The sequence below is a fragment of the Atheta coriaria genome, unplaced genomic scaffold, assembly GCF_025399875.1.
Source record: "Atheta coriaria isolate IRGN ID8LTWV9N9 unplaced genomic scaffold, Caltech_Dcor_3.1 hic_scaffold_16_pilon, whole genome shotgun sequence".
NCBI classification, from domain to species: Eukaryota; Metazoa; Arthropoda; class Insecta; order Coleoptera; family Staphylinidae; genus Dalotia; species Dalotia coriaria.
This window is the reverse complement of record NW_027045458.1, coordinates 1,055,754-1,073,008: the sequence shown is the minus strand read 5'-3', so window position 1 is coordinate 1,073,008 and position 17,255 is coordinate 1,055,754. Positions and strand designations below refer to the sequence as shown.

Here is a 17,255-nt window from a genome sequence, read left to right as displayed (position 1 = left end):
CGTATTTAAACGGAATAATGTGTGGCCGAGTTCCGAAAGTTTTATAAATAACGTGTGGCATCGTAGGCGCTGTTCGTTCAAACGGACAGAAATCATTCGCGATTTTATATGCGCTTTGAAATAATTCGCGAAACAATGCGCGTCGAACAGAAAACGCAGCGCAAACGAATTAAGCCCTCAGCAAATAAACAATCACGCGCGCGCTAATGCACGCGTACTTTGCGTTGCACAATCAATTAACAGACCAACGCGCATCAGTTCAAAATATAACGAAAACTCTACTAATGCATTGAAATTCAATTCAATTCAGCATCAATTAAACGTGAAGCTCACATTAAACACAAACATTTTAATTGCAATTATCTGAATTCGCAACCACACATTCAATTTGATTTTATTTCGGTTTTCTTTTGTTGTTGTAATCATCTAGGATGAAAGAAAACTAGGAGTCCACGGCCAGCGTAATGGTTTTGCCATTTCGTAAAACTTTCAGAACGTTTTTCTTCCCGGGTAGCAACTTATCGTATAAATCAACCGTGGAGTTGACTTGTTCGTCATTTACGTGAGTAACTACATCACCTACCAAAAATCCTATCCTGTAATAATTATAATTAGATTATTGCAAGTTTGAATAACAAGGAAATAATGAAAATAAAATACTTTTCTCCTTGACTTGATCGCATAACCTTCCAAATCAAAACTCCTTGCTTAATATCACCGGAAAGCAATTGAAACTTTGTTGCAACATCATCAACTATTTCATGATTCATCGTAATTGTTGTTATTCCTAAATTATTAACTGTATGCACCGGCAGAACTTTATTTTCATTGATGTAATGAATTCTATCGAGGAATTTCGATACAAATTCTAAAAATTAAAAAATAAAAATAAAATTAATGTTTTTTAGGTTATAAATTGTATATCTTACCAACTGGTATAGCAAACGATATACCAGCAGTAATCCGAAGATTATTAATGCCGATAACTTCGCCGTCCAAGTTGACAAGAGGTCCGCCCGAATTTCCGAACGTGATTGGCGCGTCCGTCTGAATGTAACGCATCTGATAATTCCGTAAACCCAATTCGTTCGCATTGCGATTCACGCAGCTAACCTAAAATATAAGCATTGTTGCCAACCTGATAGATGTGTATTGAGGCTATGTCTTACCACACCAGCTGTCGCTGAATGACTCAAAGACAGCGGGCTTCCCAATGCAACCACCCATTCACCAACGCTGACATCGCCTGATTTCGCAAGCGGTAGTGCGGGTAGCTTCCCTTCCGGATTAATCTTAATCAACGCCAGATCTATATTCATATCGGCGTTCTCCACGGTCGCTGTGTAGGTCTTTCCGTCTTGCATTTTCACCTGCACCACAGCGCTGGGCTTGTTAATCACAACATGTGCGTTAGTCAATATCCAGCCGTCGTCAGACACGATAAACCCTGATCCGTTTGAGACAATTAATTGACTGTCGGTCTCCTTGTCGATTTTACGCGTGTCGCGTATTTCTACGTACACCACGGATGGTGCACACTTCTCAACTACTTTGTTGATGAAATTAAAGCGGTCGCGCAGTTTGAAATCTTGTAGTTCTTGAAAATTGTTGCTGATATGCAATGCGTTGTTATTGTAGTTGTTTTTCTTTGGGATCAGAGTGTGACCGTAGAAGTTGTAGATCATTGCGCTGCAAACGGCGGATATTACTGCGACGCCAGCGAATGTTTGCCATTTGTAGCCGGGCGGTGGAGGCGGCGGACGATCTGTGTAGTTTAGTATTCGTTGTTGAGCGACTCGGCGGCCGCTGACGCTGCTTGAACGCAGCTGTCTACATACTCTGCCTAAGTGTTGCATATTAGTTCACTAGCATCGACGATGTCCATCTAATTGCTAGGTGAATTGCACGTTTAATTTAAACTTATCTCGTCGTGAGATTCCCGAAACGAATATGAACATGAATTTTCTTTGGCGCTTGACACTAGGAATTTTAGTTAAGTGAGAGATTGTCACTTGTTCCGTCAACGAGACAAAATTAATAAACTTCATTTTTGTATTGTTAGTTTCAGCAACAGTCACAAACAACAATTAATATTTGAAGTGAAAACTTCCTTAGAATCGTGATTTTAAAATTAATGAAACGACACTAAAAAGAGATAAGATTCTCTCGCAGAGCAGTGTTCTGAAGGTTTAGAAGTAAAACCGCGTGTGAACTGCACGCATAATTTTTTTTTAATATTTTGTTGTTATATATTTTATTCTAAATCAGTCTCCTAGCGCCCTCTGGGTACAAAGTTCTAAACTTGATTGAAAAACAAAGTAGGTTGAACCGTGTGCTGATTTTCCTAGGTTAGAATTGAATAAAGTGCAAGAAATATTTAATAAAATGTTTGTACTCTTAAAATCAACAAATACTTTAACACAATTAAACAAAACATGTGTAAATATAGTAAGAAATGGTCATCACTTAAGAGGAAAGCCACCTGGAGTTGCAAAATCTCTCCAACAGAGATTAGAAGGTAAAAATCAAATTAAATCGCAACACAACTTCTCTTACAAACTGAAAATCTTTTAGAAATTAACTACAAGGATCCAAAGCTCACTTTCAAAGTGAATATTGGATTTGCTGCTTCAAAGACAGTCCAGGATCAGGCCAGTCGCATTGGTGTTTTAAAAAACAACAGACAAAATAAGGAACTGGAGAAACAATCAAGAAATCAGTCATGTTTGTACAATTTTGAGTTTTGAGTCTTAGAATTATTGTTTTTGTCATTTTAGTGTTGATTAATTTGGATGATGTGAAAAAAGAGTGGTTGACACAAGGTGGGCCCCAACATATTCAACAAATTGCAGAACATTATGGAGTATTTGAACATCTCTTTGGGGATGCTTACTTTGCTCCAGTGGTACCCTTACATGTAAAATACAATATAGGAGGGGATAAAGTAGCTCCAGTTTATTATGGAAATGTTTTGAAACCAAGTGATACAGCAAGTGCTCCTGAAGTTGAATTTAATAGTCCCAAGGGAAATGATGGACTATGGACACTAATTATGACCAATCCTGATGGGCATTTAACTGAGAATAACAAGGAATATGTGCATTGGTTTGTGTAAGTTTTGCAATTTTATTATAAGATAGCTTTTGTCTTCAACTTCATCCCTGTAGTTTTTAGTAAAACTAATTAATTTTTATCTTGTTTCTTAGATTTAGAAATGCTAATAGTGCATTATGATTGATTCTGTATACCAATTTTCAAGTTAAATAACTTCATTTAAGTCACAATTTCTGATTTTATTAGTTATTTTGCTATTCCGGGCGGAGACGATTCCAAAAAGTCATAGATTACCGAAATCTGTTCACCAGTTCTTGAGTTATAAATGAATGAATTTATATTTACAGAGGCAATATTCCTGGTGATCAGTTCAGTAAAGGTGAAACAATTGTGAACTACCTGCAGTCTTTTCCTCCGAAAGGCACCGGATTCCACCGTCATATCTTTGTTCTTTACAAACAAGAGAAAAAATTGGATTTCTCTGCGTGGAAACGCGATGGCGCATGTTTAAACCTTTCAGATAGAACATTCTCAACTCAGGAATTCTATAGAGGTTTACAGGATGATTTAACACCCGCAGGACTTGCATTCTTCCAAGCTGATTGGGATTCCTCCTTAAATGAGTTTTACCATAATAAATTAAGTAAGTTTGTACACACATATTTATATTGTTCTTATTTTAAATCTATTAATTATTTTTTAATTAATTAATTAGATATGCAAGAACCAATCTTTGAATATGATTTTCCCGAAACCTATGTGAAGAAGCAAGAGTGGTTCCCGCTGAGAGAAGCCTTCAACTTGTATATGGACCGTTATAGAGATCCGAAACAAATTAACAAAGAATTTCTGTTGCGGAAATTAAAGGATGTGGATCCCTTTTCACCGCCTAAGAAGCCACTGCCATATCCAAATGCTGTTAAGTATGAGGGTTATGTCCCCAGTTGGTTGAAGTTGGAAAAGACGAAGTCGCGCAACAAGTGGGGTCGAATTAACGATATATAATTGTATAGATCTAACATGTTATGTAATTGCTATGTGGAAGTTTATAAATAAAGTGTTTTTTACACTCAAAATTTTATATGTGAATTTTTTCATCAGCCAACCTAAAATTTCCCCTTTTGGAGGCTTCAGGAAGTTCCTTGGAATGCTAACATTAACTATTGACTATTAGTTAACTATATAACTATTTTGTTAAAAATATTTTTCGATATTTGAATTGTTGTATAATGGATAAAGGGCTTCTCTACATTGCGCTATTACACTTCTTAGGAAGTATCAAGTATCACATCTACATAATGTAATTTTTCTTGAATTACTCAATAAATTCGTGAGAATTATTCATTTAAGTAAAAGTTTCTTATAACTAGACACTCTAATTGTAATTTATTGTATGCTTATGAGAAAATAGCAAAGAATACAAAGTAGCCTGGCGCTACTCTAGCCGGTTGAAACTGGAAATACCAATTTTATTTAACATGTGAACATGAATAATATTTAACTAAATATTGTAATTATTGTCTAAACGATTAATTTGATAACAAAATATTACTAAAATAAAGGATTTAAAATCACATTTCCTCGTATTATCCGCAAGAAAATGTTTAAATTTTCAAAGTTAATTTTTTGCCTAAGAGATGATGAAGAAAACTAGAAATCTTGTTTTTCTTACTTTTCTCGCAAACTATTATAGTTATAGAAAAATGGTTTTCAGATTGAAAACAAGAACATAATTTTAATCTATTTGGCATTTAAAATTATTCAATTACCCATACTTATGTAATAAGTGAAAATGGTAAATAACTTGAAAACTAATTAAGATAGCGAAACAAAAATTGAATTAATGAATTCCTGTCATTATTTTACATTTGTTTAGAAAGTTTGGTAACAATCCGAGGTGAGATTCAATTTCGTCCGTTCTGATTTCACCTCTCATTTTCCGAAATATCGATGCTATCGGAAAACTGACTGCAAATCTTTCATCGCATTGCTATTCTCTATCTATTGGCGTTTTCCATTTTGCTCTGACTTAAAAAATAATTTTTGGACCAAAAAGTAGTCAAGTGTAACCTCTTGACAAAATTTTCCCAGTTTTTGTCGACTTTAAAGTATCAAAAAACTAAATCTGCCATTTTATAGACCCTTATCATGGCATGAACAATATGCAGAAAAATCTTTCCCAACTTAATTACTTTTCGAGAAAACTGGGTTGGAAAATTAAATTTTAATTCTTTAATTTTACAAATTTTAAAATATAATCTTATATAGAATTTTTCGCGAAATACTATGCCGTTTTCTGTTCCTGAATATCTTGATTAGTTTATGAGATAATTAGAAATTAAATACTACTTGGAGTACTCGTTGAACATAAACATATTTATAGGGTAATCCTTTGAAACTACTAAGTCAAAAGTAATATAAATGAGGCAACTAAAGACCACTCTACGCACTGGTACTACTAGATTTAATTTATACAATCACAACTTAAAATGTCAGGCGCGTCCGCCAAATTGGTGTTAATTAGTATCATTTTCATGATATTAAAATATTGTACGTTTTTAGTGCTTATTATTAAAGCATACCATTTTATAGTACAATTATTTTAATACGTCATTGTAAATTTACTGATAATTTAAAAGATGTATGACAATAACGAATATCAGGATCCTCCTCCGCATATATTAAGTCCTTCTTTGGCAACCGGTACTCTTCCTTTAGTCCCAGAAAGAATGCACGCTTTAGCAGCGTGCAACTTGTACATATCTCCTTAAAAAATATAAAAATATATTTAAGGAACAGCTTCACAAATTTTATCCTGTCATACTGTACAAATATAAACATTCATGATACGAGATTATCTCTGACATTCATGAGCTTTATTGTTATTAACTTGTATTTATGTGCGACAAACTCATGTCTAGACGAAGACATCTATGCATTCAACAAGGAAAGTTCGAAAATTTGTCAGTTTACATCACGTAACTTAATGAATAGTTTTGACAGTTACATGTTGAAACTCCATAAGACTGGTAGGAAAATAAAGAAACCTTCTTCAATGGTTTCAGGAATATTCAGCCATATAATACTACTATGTGGTAAAACATGTAGTGAAACATACTTACCTTTTGTAACCTAACGTATTCTTTTAATCACTTCACAATTACTCGAAAACTAATGCTTCTAAAACTAATGCATAATTAAACTAAACAAATTTAGCGTTAACAATTATGTATCGAAAGCTACATACAAATTTAAACAATGTAAATGTGAATGTACAATTAATTTTGTTTACTCATCACATTCATTATAATAATCCTACCATTAAAACTTTCATCAAGTAGATTTTAATTAATAAACACTATGCAGCAATAACCAAAACTTTAAAGTTAATACATATTTATAACAAGTATAAATTAACCCGAATCGCAAAATATTAAAAGGGAACTGCGCCAAATCTAATTTCACGCCATCAAAAACAAAAAAATATTGTATAAGATAGTGTGCTTGTTGATTTTGACTAAACAAATATCATTCGCTGATGTAATATTATGCAATACATGATTAATCGTCAAAATACTCAAGAATATCGCGCCGAAATTGATTAATTTTCTTATTATTATTACTACATCAATTGTGTTGCTATAATTTGAAGTTTTTATCAGCGTTCGGCGCATTTCTAAACCTATAAATACACATCGATGTCGGTAAATATTGCGCGCACGTCTCCAGCACATGGTCATGATTGTAATTAAGCAGATGGCGTCCGCGACGTGTGCGGGCTCATTACGATCGCAGCTCGCTCGCAGGACAATCAGTTGGTCGCGAAGCGTTGATAATGCCTGGCCGCAAGTCGTGCTTTCGCTCACCGCCCGCCGGCGATCAGTGCACCACGAACGCAACGATTTAATTAACTCTAAACTACTTAAGTGCAATCGCGCCGCAAATCATTGTGCATCCTACGCGCCACGCAACGCCAATTACAATTTTGGATTAATTAATTGCGATTGTTATACACTCAATTAATTATTAAGCTAAAGGTAATCAACGAAAACAATGCATTTAATTATATTTAAGTTTATACTCGCACGCAGGCAGGAAAGTTTTCATTTATCACTATCAATCGATGATTATCTCGCGGTGGGTTAGCGATAAAAGTTTAGCTGGTGAAACGATTAACGTTAAACACAACGGACTTGTGCGTCGCCATCGCGAAGGGTCAAGTAAGTCACAGTTGAACATTTGCATACAAACGCAGCCCGGAAATCGCCGATTCAAAAATCAATCTGCGCACGAGAAATGCGTACGATTCCTGTTATTTTGTTTTTAACGGTACGCACATGAATGTCAACTAATTGCGCGGAATACATTTTGTTTTCCACTGCCAAACATGAAATATTCGTAATATTCTTGACCGCAATATGAAATTATTCGATTGTTTTCGATAATATTTTATAGTTACAAGTTAACAATCTCTATTCGTGTCAAATTCGAATGTTTCACGTAATTACACATTGTAAAAACGTGTTGTAAAAACTCGACAAGGTTACAACTAGTCAATCGTTTCGGAATACCTGCGAAACTATTAATAAGTACATACTATTCGTGGAATAAATTTAAAGATTCGTCACCTGCAACACTGACTGTTCCTTGTGCAATAACTGCGTTTAAAAATTGTAAGGTTATATCGGTTTAGATATTTTTTTAAATTAATGGTTACCATTTAAAAGAACTACGCAGCTGCAATATAAATAAATATTAGTATAAATCAATTGTTAATATGTTTTGTTATCTTACGGACATGACCTGTAGTATTTCTGCGCGTACAAAAGAGTCAAAACCGGTCACGACGTTTTAGAAATTAGTTGAATAAACTTTTTACGCTAGGCAACCAAACATACACGCATATAAACATAGTGTTACAAAAATATTCTAACGAATAAAACATTGCACGCAAAATGATAAACAAATTATTTTTGTTTAGAACAATGGATTTGGAAACCGGCGAAGTACAAATGTCTGTCTGCGACAGGGAAACCGGCGAGATGCCCGCCAGCCCACGTCTCAACTCCGAAACTGGTGAGCCGGAAATGAACTTTACGCAACCCACAGCGCGCCGTTCCTTCCGAATACCTCAAGGCTACATCCGCCAACCATGCGAACAAGCAGACCATCAGCAGTGCCACCTTCCTGCTGATGACTTTCGCAACACCCGCATGAGTTCAGTCATTCTCTTCCTCCTGCCGACTGTGATCTTCGCGCCTGTCGTCGCCATCTTCCTCGGTGTGCTTGAGATCAGTCTGCACATCTGGGCGCACAAGAAAAACAAAAGTCTACGCGGTTCGGATATTTTCTACCAGAGTCCGCTGCACGTTATTGTCAGCGAATTCTGCGCTTGCTGCATCGATGAAAACAGTAAGAAAAAGATTACTAAAATGCAGGATAAGACGAACAACAAGCTCACAAAGTACCACTACGGTTTTAGGATAGTTACATAGGTTTAGTTTAAAGTTTGGTATTATTATGGGTCGAGTGTGCGTTTGTGTTTTAATGGCCGCCGGCAACACCGAAAAAATGTAAGACATTGACTGATTGTTATTAAATGCGAGATTTAAACAAAACTTAAATTAACATTACAATATAGATTAAGAATAAAATAACTAACAAGTGGAGTATATCACAATACCAAAATGGCGTCATCTTGAGTGTAAAATTGATCACAAACCGGATATTACCTGTGTTTCAGTATCTCTTTCGTAGCAATTCGAACGATTTTATGAAAATCTGAGTTGATATGCGCTCGCCAATACTTGCAGCGCCCCCAAATGATAGCGGAATAGTTAGGACTCTGTATACCATAAAATATCCTCGCTAATGCCCTACCAGTGAAAGTATTATCTCTGTACATGTTAATCATAGCGCGGCAATCGTTAGCAATGAGACCTTCATCGCAAGGTTTCGGTTTCAACTCGTACAGAGATAATGGCTGAGCACTGTCGAAATATTCACGTATGCGATTTTTCAATTGGAGTTCTTTTTCCGTTACTACGTCGTTGATGCATTGTCGATAGGTGACTTCTGCGCATGCGGTGACAGTCTCGTGCAGAGAGCGTAGTTGTAGCAGCGCACATTTTTCTTGATTTTGTACACGCGAATATAAAGAGTCCAAAACTTCGTCTAGTTGTTCATCAGTGAGATTCCCAGGCGCAAGGAGACGAAACCCGAGATCATGGAACTGTACCGTGAGGAAGGAACGTTTTGGTTGGCCATTTTCTAAGTTAAACAATTAAAAATTAGCTATTGGAGTATAGAAAGTAATAATTTACAATACCTGATGTCCATTCTAGATTTTTAAGCTTATATTTGCATATCCCACTGTCCCATCCCATCGCAGCCGCCACATCAACAATAGGAAACTCAAAAATGTTTTCTTTATCTTTCTCCTTATTTGCGAAAAGTGCCAGCGCCATTGCAAGTGGTGGGCAATCCTGCGCTGCTTTACGAATGTAATTCCCTGAACCATACGCGATAATTTTACAAGTTGTGTACGCAGGACTCAAAACTTCGATGTATCTTTTATCGTGAAGTTCTAAATAACAAAGAAGTGTTGAAATGTTTTCTTCAGGAATATCCAAAGCCTGAACTGTTTGTTCTATAGGGAACGCCACTTCATGTTTTGGACAGACACCTTTACACGTACAGGGGACAAAAATCTTCGAGTTTAGTTTACGGATAACATGACGGTCTAATGAATCCGAGAAAATGTGTCTTTGTAATTCGTCTTCATCACGACCCTAGAAATAAAATTTAGAAGAGATATGTAAGTGTAAGTATGCAACCAACATAACACCAAATGAATGTCAGCAGGAGAAAAAAGAAAATGGCTGTATTACCTGTGCATCCAAAAACAAATGACAATGAGCAGGAAGACCATCGCGTCCAGCACGACCCACTTCCTGCACGTAACTCTCGAAGTTCTTGGGCAGATTATAATGTATCACAGCTCGAATGTCAGACTTATTAATACCCATACCTGTTTAAATAATAACAAAACAAAAATTAGAAATTTTTCGCTTTTTTAAAGATAAAAACTCACCAAAAGCAACAGTTGCAACAACAATCCTTAAATCACCTCGCATGAAACTATTCTGTATACTCCTCCGCTTACTAGCAGGCAAACCAGCGTGATAAGGCTCCGCCTGAACCTTCAACTTCTTCCTTTTCCTTTTATTACCCTCCTCAACTTCTACATGATTTTCATTCATCAAACTAGTCCGCAATAACGATGCAATCCGTTCACATTCCTGCCTCCTTGTACAATACACAATTATACTCTTCAAATTCTCAAAACGCTCCGATAGTACAAGATTCAACAACGCATTATCACGATTTCCATCCTTGGACACAGTCAATCTTAAATTATTCGGCAGTGGAATATCACTAATAATCCCATTACGACCATCAGGAATAGATAAATGACTAATAATACTATCACTGGTAGCTCTAGTGGCAGTAGCAGTCAATCCCAGGATAGTTTTAACGCCCAAACGTTCTTTCAGTATACTACAGATCATCAGATACGAAGGACGGAAATTATGTGACCATTGTGACACGCAATGCGCTTCATCAATACAAGCGAATGCAACTGGTGGTAATTTGCGTAACAGTGACCCGAAACCTGTTTGTTTCTCACCAGCAACCACAGCTTCCGGTGAAACCAACAATATGTGTAAATCTCCTGTACTTATAGCGTTTAATATCCGCTCCTTTTGAACTTTAGTTTTGTTTGTGTGTAAACACTCAGCTTTCAGGAATTTGGGAATACCAGTTACCTGATCCTCCATGAGTGATACTAAAGGGGATATTACCAAAGCAATGCATGGTTCGCGTTTGGTGAGAAGATAAGCTGGTAGTTGGTAACACAAACTCTTACCGGAACCAGTACTCAAGGTGACCAAGGTTGATTGACCGGAAAGTATACGCATGATTGCTTTCTCTTGCCCGCCACGGAATGATGAATGACCAAACATTTCTAGAACATCAAAAACTTCCTGTGGGGTTGGGATAATTGAACCGTCTTCATTTGTGTTGTAATATGGTTTGATCACTCTGGAATCGTCAATGAATTGTTGTTGATCAACCTTTTTAACATACTCTTCTAGTCTTAATGTTTCTGCTAACAAATCATCATCGTCATTGTCACTGAACATGTTATTATCAATATTTTCATTATCTTCACTTGAATCATCTTCATTTTCATCATCATCTTGCTCATCTTCTTGATTATCTGTTTTATCCACTTCTCCAGCATCCCCGCCATCTTGTTTATCATCCTGTCTTGTCCTTCTGATCGCAAGTTGTCCTTTGGCCATTTCTGAAGCTTCCTCTAATGTAGGATAAGGACAAAAATTCTCTTCTCCTGCTGGAAGAGGTAATAAACCATCTTCTTTCTGCATTGGGCACTTTTCAGCAAAATGGCCGACTTTACCACAATTAAAACAAGTCAAGTGTCCGCCATCACAACCACGCATGTCCATATCAGGCCCGCAAAGTGCATTTTTCGCTTTGTTTTGCTTCCACAGCTTCTTTTTGTATTTACTGAAGTTAATCGACTTTTTACCTCTGGAGTAAGTTTTCTTTTCAAGGTTAATGCGTACAAAGTTATCATTGAGATTACCGCTTTTGATTTTTTGCTCGAGTTTCTCCATCTTCTGTTGTTGCGCTGTTTTCATTTGAGGTTCTTTTGGTTTTGATGATTCTGGTTGAGACTTAGACTTTTTGAGTACGTTTTTAAAGTTGGTATCACGTGGAACAGTAACACGCCTTGGTTTTATAGAGAATTCTAGTTCATAAGTTTTTTCTTCTTCGGTTGATTCAACTTGTTCTTCAATTTGTTTCTTTTCTTTCGGTTGTTTCTTAGGTTGTGATTTCTTCTTTGGAAGTGATTTCTTTTTAACTTTTACTTGTGTTTCACCTTCATCATCATCATCCTCAACATGTTTAGTAGTAGAATCTTTTATAAAGTCAGGATCTTCATCTTCATCATTAGCAAATGGATCTTGTTCATCATCCGGGTCATTTAGATCTAAAGAAACTAAAGTTTTTCGATTTCTTGTTGATTTTCTGGATGGAATTTCTACTTTATCGACAATTTTATCCACAATTGGTTTAGTTTTTATTTCAGGTTTAACTATAGCAGGTTTTACATTTTCTTCAACTTCCATCACTTCTTCATGTTTAGTTTCAATTGGTTGTGTTGGAGTCAATTCTATAGGTTGAATAACAGAAGTATTTACATGATTAACATGATTCAACTTTCGTCGTTTACTAAAATGCAATTTTGAGTCTTCATCCTCATCAGAATCACCAATAATCTCATCACTGTCATGATCAGCTGTATCTTTAGTCTGATTAGTATAAAGTTGATGACTTAATGCAAAGTTACCTTCACTCAGACTTCTATTCACCATCTTAGTACCAGCACTGACTGCAACTCTCTTCATCCATCCAGCATCAACATTTCTAACAGTTGAAAACTTTTCATCAAGTACAGCCTGCACAACATTCAAAGAATTCATTCTTACAGGTTCAATTGGTTTCGTCACACGCAGATTCTCACTGTTTGGCATGTTAACAACACTAAAACTATCATCATTCATAGAAGTATCATTCATACAAGATGTTGTAGGTTGTGAGAATGAAAAAGAACTATTCCCTGATACATTTAAACTTGTATCACTGTTTCTATGATGAAATGAGATAGATTTTCGAAGATTACGTTTGGATGGATTGGAATTCTTGAATAGTTTCTTTGTAAAACTTGAACTTGCATCAAATTTATTGGCTTTTGTAACTTTTGTTTCAGGTTTGTTGTTTAGGTGATTGCCCCATGTTTTGTCAGAGTTTACATTGTCTGTTAACTCTGTATTGTTGGTATTGACAGTTGGTGAATCTTGAAAATTTGATTCTTCTGATGGTATTGTTGAACTGGCATTGAAATTACTGCTGCAATTATTGCTGTCTTCAGTGGTGCTGATGTTGGGTGTGTTAAGAGTTGAGCTTGAGTTTTCGTCATCTTCGGAGTCAAAACCATCAATGTTTTGGAAACTGGCTTCTAGTGCAGCTGATTTTAGATTGAAGTAGGTTTTATAGGCGTAGCGGATTTCATTACTAGCTTCTCGAATGTCCAACTGCGTAAATATTATAAATATGTTATAAATGTTAGGAGAAATAGTTGCATAAAGATTTGGATCGATCATTTAATAGCTAACAACAAATTATTTGAGAGTAATTGATTTATAATAAGAAGCAATTTGTAGTAATGATTCTAGTAATTATAAAGTTAACTTCGATTGCGTGACTGTAACTTACAAAAAAAGTTGTACATTATATTTATTAATAGCAGTTTATTAGACAAAAATAGAATAAAGTCTTAAAAACTCAACTGTACTAAAGCAATCTTTAAAAAAACTTCATTCTGATTCATTTTGACTGCGTAACTTCACAATTTGCACCCAAAATCTGAAGAAATAAAGATGAAATGAAGTAATATGAAGTAATACAGAAAAACAATGTTGTGAAAGTAGATATATTTTATAGAAAACAAAATAAACGTATTGGCCACTGTTATTCTAATGCATTTCTAATGTTTTTAATGATATAATGGACTATTTCAAGTCCTCTGAACTGTTTAGACCGCTATATTACATTTACATTGCACCTACCTTTGATGGTAACCTTCCATTCTGTTTCTTGAACTGATGCTCCCAGTATTTCACTTTATATTTGCACTTTTCGTATTTACTTTTTAGTTCAGGATCATGTATTAATTCCATTATCACTTATATGCACTCGTGAAACCCTTATTAACTTAAAACAAACAGCTGATGACACGTAAAAACACGGTTTTCTTGCACTTTGTAACTAAGCAACAAAGCAAAAAGTGAATGATCTTGGAAATTACGCGCGAACTTTAAGTGCCGCATGAATATACTACCCAACATACGTTTAACCTCGGAATATTCCTCGACTCAGATGTTTTATTTTTCAGTAGGTAGTCATGAACAATTGCAATATACAACATTTGAAGTGCAAGAAATGTAGACAAATTATTTTGAATAAAGACCAGTGTACTGCTTTAATTAATGCTCACAACGATAAGGATTATCAAGGTGATTGTGTGTCAGTTACAGAAGAAACATTGATCTTTGTAGATGAGTCTTGCCTGCCAGAGTGGATAAAAGCTTCTGTTGAAGAAGAACAGTGGGCAAAAGGCAAATTAAATTGTCCTAGTTGTAACGCACGAGTTGGGGCGTTCGATTTTGTGTCTGGTATTAAATGTGATTGTAAAACTTCAGTTTTACCTGCAGTTTACTTCATCAAAAGTAAAGTTGATTTGCTGAAATAAACAAATCTTTACAACATGGTAATTATATTCACACATATTAGATTTTACATTATTTACTAATGTATTGTTTGTTTAGAGGTTTAAATTTTGTGGAGATGCTGATTGTCCTGATTGGGTTCTGGCTTCAATCAATAATCTCTCAAAACTATCATCAGTCAAGCTTAAACAACTCACCAATGTGGTTGCTAAAGGGTTTGGAGCACCAACCCTTATGGTTAATATAAATGTCTATAACTTTATTTAAATTAATCTTCAAATAATTATTTTTAGATGGGGAATGCTGAGAAGTTATTCTCAGACTCGAAACTTGATCCAACTATTTCTTTGAAAGCTTGTATAGCTTGTATACAATACATTTTATATTCAACTGTGAGGTATAACTGTGATCATAATGCATTGAACAGTGAATTACAACAGTTGGGGTTACCTCGCGAGCATTCCACGGCAATAAAGAAGGTTATTGATGATCAAGCCCAAGAAATCCATGCTATACTAAAGTCATCTTCTCTGAAAAGTAAATTTACATTATTAATTCTTATGTTTTAGTGTTTATTTTAAATTATTTTGGTTTTAGTTAATCCATTACAAGATGTTTCGCTATCAATCGATGATGAAACAAACTGCGCCAAAATGCAGCTGACAATCAATGGGAATACACGGAATGTTATTATGACTCCACACACTGTTGATGTTCTGTTGGACAATTTGAAGAGAGTGCAACAAACTATGGTGGAACTGAATACCGCGCCTAATCCTCTAAGTTAAAATATATATTACACCATATATAAATTTGGGAAATATTTGTATGAATAAACAAATTACAGTTTTAAATTAGTTTTTTTTGATTTTACCCTTTAATTTTGCAATTATTTGTATGCACTAGAACATAAAAGCCTGGGCAAAATGGGCAAGGGGAGTGCTTGATAATTTTTATCGATGTTTTTTGATAGTGAATATCTTCTAAACTAAAACCGCTATAATTCAACGAATTGCAGATTATGAAAGATTGGAAAATTCTCTATTAGATTAGAATATAAAATATTTAAATATCGTAGAGCAAAAGTGTAACGTGATTAAAAGTGGGTGTAAAAACGTGTTTCGAAAATAAAACAAAAAAAACCTTATTTTAAAACAAGCGTTTAGGTTTCTTCAAAGAATATTTGATATCTAAAATGTGTAAAATAGGTCTGGTTTCACAAAATACGTGAGAAAGAATAATTAATGAATAAATAATGTTTATTTAAATTGTAATTTATGTGAGACTTATCTGCGCACGATTGTATGCTATGCATCAATAACATTACATATTTGTTAACAATAATTATTATTAGTTAGGTCAAATGTGTGATTCTGTATTCACTGATTCATATTGATTACTTACAACTTGCTTACATGTATGTGTTTGAAGTGCGTGTACAGTAATTATCACTATCTGAACCTGTCTAACTCAAAAAGATAATAATAATCACACAAACTTTGTTAAATCTTTAAAAAATGTCCTAATCTTAATTATAATTGTTTCACAAAACATTTAAAATGATGTGTCAGCACTTTATACTCGCAAATTCAGTTAAAATTAATGATTAATCAATCAATAAAAGAAGACTGATTCAGACATGAGAAATACTGCAAGTTCACATGTTTTGTACTTTGCAATTAGTGATCTGGGTATAATGATTGCATCACATTATGTTACATTTTGATAATTTACAATATCGACCTGAGCAATCCAAATTTCATTAACAATATATATGTATACTATTAAGTTAAAAGCTAAAACTCCTGCAACTATAATTTCGGTTTGCTCAGTTGAAGTGCTTCTATAAGGTTCACTTGTGCATCAAATAAGTTTCGGTACAAAACATACATACTCGTAAACCAGAATTTCGTACCACTAGCAATGTCTCAAACCAATCAGAAACCATAACAATAATAAATATTCGTAATTACAACTAGTATTATCTTGTCAGCTACGTTAAAATTGGAGTTTTAATGTTATTATGATATCGTTTGATATTCTTCAAGCGCCCATCATTTTCTTCACTGTATATCCAGGCACAGCGTACACAAACAGCAAAATTATAATCGCCACAGCGAGGATAATCAACAGTTTGAGAATCTTCCATTTGTAATTGTGCCAGATGATGTAACGTATCGACTTGAGCGGGTTCAGGAACCACATGAATGATGCATCTGGTCGACTGTAAACGGAAATCGTTATAACCTCAAAATATCATCACATCACATTTCATTAACTTACTTTGGTTTTTCAAGTGCATCCGGTTCACCTCTTCCATACCCGACTGGATTTTTCTCCGCTTCGTCTTTGGTCAGTAAATGAAATTCCGCTTCGACTTTTCCAGTCAACTCTAGATCTTCATTATCCTTCTTAACGAAGAAGGGCCACCAGCCTTTGACGCGTTTCTGTTTAAATATGTTAACCATCGGTACGCAGTCGGACTTGAGCATTTCCAACGTGCATAATTTCGACGATTTCGCTCCTCGGGGAAACCTATTAAGGTCGAGGGTAATTGCCCCGAGGAAATCATCAGCCGAAAAGTGATCAGCATCCCAAACCTGCAGTTCTAACCTCGCTGGTATTTTACATTCGGTTTCATCCCACGAGAAAAGCGATTCTTTGCGTGAGATGACGATTTTTTGCTCAGCGACCATATAATCAAAGGGATAAATGAATCTCCAGTTGAAATTACCCTCGCCTGTGAGTGACCGATAGTGAATATCCGTGCATTGACAATCTTCTGGACCCTTTAACCATCTAACAAACAAACAAAACTCA

At 35.2% G+C, this 17,255-nt stretch overlaps 6 protein-coding genes across 7 annotated transcripts in view; 3 read left to right on the top strand and 3 right to left on the bottom strand.

Moving 5' to 3' along the window:
- Positions 1-334: 334 nt before the first annotated feature.
- On the bottom strand, positions 335-2,020 carry LOC135802177 (serine protease HTRA2, mitochondrial-like). The gene is made up of 4 exons (XM_065315711.1): positions 1,170-2,020; positions 930-1,113; positions 661-868; positions 335-596 (listed from the first exon to the last, which is right to left on the bottom strand). The coding sequence occupies exons 1-4, from the start codon at positions 1,854-1,856 to the stop codon at positions 443-445; spliced, it is 1,233 nt and encodes a 410-aa protein (XP_065171783.1). The 5' UTR covers positions 1,857-2,020; the 3' UTR covers positions 335-442.
- A 295-nt stretch (positions 2,021-2,315) lies between these two features.
- On the top strand, positions 2,316-4,130 carry LOC135802276 (large ribosomal subunit protein mL38-like). Its single transcript, XM_065315835.1, has 5 exons — positions 2,316-2,518; positions 2,575-2,724; positions 2,778-3,111; positions 3,402-3,697; positions 3,770-4,130. The coding sequence occupies exons 1-5, from the start codon at positions 2,386-2,388 to the stop codon at positions 4,057-4,059; spliced, it is 1,203 nt and encodes a 400-aa protein (XP_065171907.1). The 5' UTR covers positions 2,316-2,385; the 3' UTR covers positions 4,060-4,130.
- Positions 4,131-6,836: 2,706 nt separating this feature from the next.
- LOC135802186 (uncharacterized) lies at positions 6,837-8,672 on the top strand. Of its 2 annotated transcripts, none has more exons than XM_065315723.1 (2): positions 6,837-7,091; positions 8,036-8,672. In XM_065315723.1, exon 2 carries the CDS (start codon positions 8,040-8,042, stop codon positions 8,547-8,549), a length of 510 nt encoding a protein of 169 aa, XP_065171795.1. In that variant the 5' UTR covers positions 6,837-7,091; positions 8,036-8,039; the 3' UTR covers positions 8,550-8,672. The 2 variants fall into 2 exon arrangements, with proteins under 2 accessions (XP_065171795.1, XP_065171796.1); XM_065315724.1 differs by lacking the exon at positions 6,837-7,091 and adding an exon at positions 7,139-7,274.
- LOC135802184 (ATP-dependent DNA helicase Q4-like) lies at positions 8,629-13,978 on the bottom strand. The gene is made up of 5 exons (XM_065315721.1): positions 13,776-13,978; positions 10,148-13,241; positions 9,945-10,084; positions 9,383-9,845; positions 8,629-9,324 (listed from the first exon to the last, which is right to left on the bottom strand). The coding sequence occupies exons 1-5, from the start codon at positions 13,884-13,886 to the stop codon at positions 8,783-8,785; spliced, it is 4,350 nt and encodes a 1,449-aa protein (XP_065171793.1). The 5' UTR covers positions 13,887-13,978; the 3' UTR covers positions 8,629-8,782.
- An 82-nt stretch (positions 13,979-14,060) lies between these two features.
- Positions 14,061-15,289, top strand: LOC135802185 (COMM domain-containing protein 4-like). The gene is made up of 4 exons (XM_065315722.1): positions 14,061-14,476; positions 14,535-14,672; positions 14,729-14,972; positions 15,033-15,289. The coding sequence occupies exons 1-4, from the start codon at positions 14,474-14,476 to the stop codon at positions 15,221-15,223; spliced, it is 576 nt and encodes a 191-aa protein (XP_065171794.1). The 5' UTR covers positions 14,061-14,473; the 3' UTR covers positions 15,224-15,289.
- Positions 15,290-15,680: 391 nt separating this feature from the next.
- LOC135802261 (otoferlin-like) overlaps positions 15,681-17,255 on the bottom strand; it is a 37,471-nt gene continuing 35,896 nt past the window's right edge. Inside the window, exons 23-24 of the mRNA XM_065315823.1 lie at positions 16,719-17,234; positions 15,681-16,659 (exon numbers count right to left, since the gene is read on the bottom strand). Coding sequence (XP_065171895.1) covers positions 16,479-16,659; positions 16,719-17,234 — 697 coding nt within the window. The 3' untranslated portion in view covers positions 15,681-16,478. The remainder of the gene's footprint in view (positions 16,660-16,718; positions 17,235-17,255) is intronic.